The 6,000-nt window shown below is 45.2% G+C and overlaps 1 protein-coding gene across 2 annotated transcripts in view; it reads right to left on the bottom strand.

Annotated features, from left to right (window-relative positions):
• GNAO1 (G protein subunit alpha o1) overlaps nt 1–6,000 on the bottom strand; it is a 242,860-nt gene that overhangs the window by 24,320 nt on the left and 212,540 nt on the right. The window contains exon 7 of one of the 2 annotated variants that reach the window (XM_074293462.1): nt 3,050–3,203. The exons of the other annotated variant lie outside the window; for it this stretch is intronic. Within the exon in view, the coding sequence (XP_074149563.1) occupies nt 3,050–3,203 (154 nt within the window). The remainder of the gene's footprint in view (nt 1–3,049; nt 3,204–6,000) is intronic. 2 annotated transcript variants of the gene reach the window in all.

The following is a 6,000-nucleotide window of genomic DNA, read 5'->3' as shown; positions in this document are numbered from 1 at the left end:
ACTGATGGTCCCTTACTGGTTTCCTGCTTTTTTTTCCTTTCCCATTAGGAAGACTGAGGCTGAGGAGAGAGTTAGGATAATCCGTGTCGGAATATAGCAGCTACTGCGGGTTAAAAAATGCTAAAAACTGGCAGTTGGCTCCAGAAAGTGCCTGGCCACCGCGGCCCAGGCAGCCCAACAGCGTCTCAGTGGGGCCCAGTTTCAGCGGGCCACTTTACTTGAGCCGGCTCTCCTGCCGCACCGAGATACTAGGGCACGCCGGGAGACCTGCGCATTTGGTCAGGCCCTGTGGCGGTTTCACGGACTGTGCTCTTTCCCTTTTCCCCCAGCCCCCCAGATCCGGAGATCCGGTGCTCAGGGCTCTGCTGCTGCTCAGTAAGTGTAGTTGTTTGCTTTTTCCTGCTCTAGAGAGACCTCCAGGCCTCCTGAAGGTGGGACAGGGCCCAGGAAAGACAAATGGAAGCCTGCAGGAGCCCCCACTGAGCTATAGCCAGAGGACACAGAACCACATAGGCTCAGACCTGAAAGGAAATTCCGAGTTTTCCCTGTGTCATCCTACAGGACGGAAACCCCAAAGCTCAGAGAATTACACCATTGCCCAGTCATACAGTGAGTAGAGCAGAGGCAGGATTTAAATCAGACATTTCTGAATCCAAATTCAGTGTTTTTTCTATTAATTATCATTCTGTATCCTCCCAAATACTGCTTACACTCACCTTGAGGAAGCCCCCTTAGCTCTGAGCATCCCCTTCCTTCTGTTGCCCCTCTACGTGGGCACAGAGAGACTGGAGCAGCAGGAGAGCTTTGTGATCTCCGGCCTTGTCTCAAGGCCACATGACGCCACTTTCGGTAGGACATCACCGCATGGGAGCCCGCTTCTTTTTCTCTGACCACTAAGTTTCTGCTGGGCAGGGGCCCCCAGGGTGGAGACACTGGGCACATCTGCCTCGGGGAACCCTAAGCCGCCCCTTCTCACAGCACCGCCCCACCGCTCTGTCTCAGAGGCCCCTCACACTCAGAGCTCGGAGGCCTGGGATCCCTCATACTTTCCAGAGAAGGCTCACTCCCAGTGACTAAGAACCCCCGTGCAAACTGGAGGAGCTGACCGTCTGAAGGGGTCTTGCCGCTCCCACCCAGTCCAAACTTCTCATTGTACAGAGAAGGGCCTGAAGCCCCCACGGGGAAGCCATTTGCCCCAGATCCCTTGGGTGATAGGTGGCTTAGCTGGGACTCAAGCCCATGTTCGTTCTCCGTTTCCAAACTCAGAGACTTTTTCCACTTTACCATTCTTTGAAGGGATATGGACAGGGACTGAACCTGTGATTTTTTTTTTTTTTTTTCACTGTCAAGAGAATTGGTAGAGTAGGAAAAGCACCACTTTGGAGTCAAAAGACCTGGGTTTAAATTTTGCTTTTGCCACTTATTACCCATTTTACTATGAACAAATTACTTTATCACACTGGACCAGTTTCCTTTTCAGTAAAATAAGGAGGCTTCAAGGTCCCTTATTATTATCCTATGATAATAATAACAGCAAACATTCATAGAGTGCCCAATATATGCCAGTCACTAGGCTAAGTGATTTACAAAAATATTATGTCATCCGATCTGCACAGACATTCTAGGAAATAGGTGATATCTTTATCCTCATTTTTCAAAAGGGTCTGGTACAGCTAAGCCACCTTCCTTTGCATTTTTTTTTTTGTTATTTTTCTTGAAATTCTTGACCTTTCATACTTCCAGATTGCTGTTATTTTTTCCAGTTTTATAAGGTAATTTCTTGGCAGTTTGATATGGCACAGAATAAAGTAGATTAATTTTGTTTTAAATTAATTTGTATTATATTGGCTCAGCCTATCCACAAACCCTTGATATTCTTCTGATTGTTTAGATCTGACTTTATTTGTGTGAAAAGTGTTTTGTAGTTGTGTTCATATAGTTCCTGGCTTTGAGATAGACTCCCAAATATTTTATATTACCTCTAGTTATTTTAAGTGGAATTTCTCTTTCAATCTCTTGCTGCTGGACTTTGTTGGTTAATATACAGAAATGTTAATGATTTATGTAGGTTTATTTTGTATCCTGCAACTTTGCTAAGGTTGTTTATTGTTTCTAGTAGTTTTTAGTTGATTCTCTAGGATTGTCTAAATATACCATCATACCACCTGCAAAGAGTGATAGAGTGGCAAAAGAGTGCAAAGAGTTAAAAAAAAATAGTGATAGATACTTTAATTCCTTCCATTTTTTTTCCTTTTTGCTAAAGCTAACACTTCTAGTTCAATATTGCATAGTAGTGGTGTTAATGGGCATCTTTGTCTCACCCCTGATCTTATTGGGAATGCTTCTAGCTTATCCTCATTACACATATAATCATTTCATATGTGTATATATATATATGTATTTGAAATCTATATTTGAGTCTTGACTCCAAGCCAGTTCTATATACTGTGCTACCTAGTTCCTACAGATTATTTCCCACACCAATGAAGGTCAATTTACAGGATTAAAAAAGTATCTACATAGGGGCAGCTAGGTGGGCACAGTGGATAGAGCACCAGCCCTGAAGTCAGGAGGACCTGAGTTCAAATATGACCTCAGATACTTAATGCTTCCTAGCTTCATGACCCTGGGCAAGTCACTTAACTTTTGCCTTAGGAAAAAAAAAATGCCTACAGCATTAAAATGTTAAGTCACTTGCCCAAGACCTCATAGTAAGGACTTGAATTCCCATGCTTCTTGGCTCTGTGGTCACTTCTCCATCTACTGCTATTACATGCGGGAGATTACTAATAGTGTCTAGTTTTCTCTGTGCTGACCACCGATGCCCATTTTATATTCATTTGGGCCAAATAGCATCATGGAAGACACCTGCATTCAAAGGCTAGGTATAACACATTTTCCAGGCAAGATTTTTGGATTATCTGCTGTTTGGGGGTTTCTGGTGTTCTATTACATGAACCAAATAATTAAGAGCTGATTCTAACGTGGTAAACTTTATGTTGCTTCCTGAAGAAGTCAGTTCAATTAGATGCCCCGGCCCTTGACTCACCTGTGTATTCAGGAAAGCAGATGGTTAGTGGTGATGTCTTAATTTTCTCCTCAAAGATGTCCTTCTTGTTCAGGAAGAGGATGATGGAGGTGTCTGTGAACCACTTGTTGTTGCAGATGCTGTCAAAGAGCTTGAGGGACTCGTGCATGCGGTTCTGTAACAGAGCAGAGAGGGGCGTGAGGGGAAGGGCGCCGGCCCCCGAGGGACCCGACATGCAGAGGGATCCCAGCCAGCTGAATCACCACTGACAACGAGAAAAGCCGAGGGAAAATAGATTGAGGCTATGCACTGTGCGGCCTGGACAGGACTGTACAGAACGGTCCACATGGACGTACATGAATGCGGTCCCTACTCCATTCACACACAGGCAAGGAGAGCAGAGCTGGGGCAGGGCTCTTTCAGGGCGTGATGGGGAGGGGAGGCTGGGGAATCTAAAGGATTCCAGCTCATATATATTTAAATATATGTGGTCATGCATCATGCATGTAAAGGGGAGGAGGACTACTGTCGCCCACTGAACATGTCTACGTGGAAATATGGCTCATGCAGATTTCTTTTATCACGTTCTCATTCAATTTTGCCAGCAGGGTTTGGAGGTTGCACGCATTCAGTTGGATATCATTAACCGAGGACCGGTGAGATCCTCGAATTAATCCAGAGTTGGAAGCAGACACCAAGGGGGTACTGACGTCTCGGTAATGATCTTGCTGTGACTTCTGCCCACTGGGTGACTCATTTTTAGTCTGACTGGGCAAGGACTGAAGGGGAATTTATCAGTGGCTTTTGAGGGGGTGAGTTTCTCTGGATCATGATCCAAGAAAGGGCTGGGGGAGGGAACCCAAAACAACATAACCAAAACAAACTAGAAAAAAATACAAGATCAGGGGAACAAAAGGCAGAAACAATAATAGAAAAAAACAGGTGGAAATCAGTGGGGTGGACTGGAATCATTAGGCTAACCTGCTCACATCAGCTGGTGGTTTGGGGGAGAATGTTAACTTGCTGGCCAGTGAGTCCTGAGGTTTAAATACACAGAAGCCAGAGTAGCTTTGGGGCTATAGGATGGAGACGGAGACTGAAAGAGGATGATGAAAAGGACAAATGAAAGCAAAGTGATTGATTCCTGGGGAAAGAAGGGAATTCACAGCAAAGTCACCCCGCATCATCCCAACCCGCTGCTGCTTTCAACTCTTAGTGGGGTTGGCTTGATTTAAGGGAAGGGCTTCATACCTGACAGATTTGGTGGCTCTTTCAAAATATGCTCAGCTTTTGGTCTTTGTTGGGGAAGATAAGAGCAGGTAGTGGAGGAAAGGCTGTGGTGTGCAGAGGCCTGGAGACATTTGGATCGAGGGGCTCGTGCCAGAGCTGTGCTCCCCAGGAAAGGACGAGAGGCACCCCTCAGTCCCAGGGTGATGGCAGGCAGGGTGGGGAGCTTTGCCCCACTGGAGTGTGGATTCTGTCCCTGGGTGGTACCAGCTAGGGGCCAGGGCCCCCACCAGTGGAAGTTTGTGTTTTGATAGTGGGTATGACATGAACATAGAGAAAGTATCTCATTTTACAAGTCCCTGGCCCACATTTTAGCCAGAAGCAGTTCCTCAGGCAGGGGTGGGAGGCCCTTGGGTACTTCCAATGGGTGAATTGCAGCTCAGGCTTTTATTCTTCTTCCTTTTTGTAGCAAAGAGGGATTCACAACCCTTTCTTCCCAGGAAATCACCAAAGATCAAGTGTGTGCTGGAGGCCTGAGGCTGGAGCCCACAGACTGTATGTACGTGATTTTCTGCAGCTAGTGGAGTAATAATGTACATGTATGCTTTTTCCTCTATCACATTTGCAAGCTTCATACATCGCAGGCTTATTTCATATATCTGTATTTGTGTATGTGTGTGGTAGGTATATGTAGATAAAAGGTGAATATGTCTATATTTATATCTTTCTCATCTTTTCCATCCCCATGGCAACCATAACATCTACCTAATGCTTCCATTCTGAGTAGAGATAACTGCTAATTATTAATAAGAGCTAATATTTATATAGAATTTATATATACAAAGTACTTTACATGCATTCTCTCACTTGACCCTCCCAACAACTCTGCAAGATAGATGCTATCATTATCACAATGTTTCTTATCAGCAGACAGAGGTTAACTAATTTGCTCAGGATCACACAGTGGAGGTAGGATTTGGACTCAGGTCTTCCTGACTCCAAATCCGGCACACTATATGCATGGGCGCTATATAGTGGAGGTTCTCTGAGGCTTACTTTTTTCACTCTCCCTTTCTTCATTCCCTTTACCTGCTCTTCTACCTCTCATTTTTAAACTCAGGGAGCAGATCTCCAGGGAGCCTGAGAGGTTAGTGCTTACTGAGCCTAGCTGTCCCCTAAAGCACAGGTATGACAAAGTCCTGAGTGAAAACCTTGCAGAGGATTCAAGGACTTCTGGAAATGAGGGGACTCCAGCACCCTTTGAGAGATAAGTCACAACCTGGCAAGGAGGGAAGCATGTGTAGGGCCAGCCTGGCTCCAGCCTCCTTGGATTGGCCAGCCCAAAGTCAATGCTTTTGGTCTCTAATGAGATGGCACCAAACATACCGGCCAATCTTGAAAAATCTGGACATTTCTGGTGCCGCTGGCTCTTGGCTCCATTTGTCCATTGAAGGAAGAATGTTAAAGCATTGAAGAAGTTATTTAGTCCCTTTTCTGGAGATGAGCATTTTGTTTTTGATACTATGAGTGCTCAAAAAAATTTTTTTTAAGTGACATTCTACAAGGTGAGGAGAGGCTGTTGGGAAGGGAGGAATGTGGGAGACTTTCCTTTTTGTTCCCCTGATAGTCTAAAGGAGGGAGGATAAGAAAGGAACTAGGATTGTTCCCCTTCATCAACCAATCAATCAACCCTGCAACTCCTCCTTCAGTCTCTCCCTGGGCTCTAGTTAGGAGTGAAGAGGCAG

This window comes from Sminthopsis crassicaudata, chromosome 2, assembly GCF_048593235.1.
Source record: "Sminthopsis crassicaudata isolate SCR6 chromosome 2, ASM4859323v1, whole genome shotgun sequence".
In the NCBI taxonomy this organism is placed as follows: Eukaryota; Metazoa; Chordata; class Mammalia; order Dasyuromorphia; family Dasyuridae; genus Sminthopsis; species Sminthopsis crassicaudata.
This window is presented reverse-complemented; position numbering and strand designations above follow the sequence as displayed.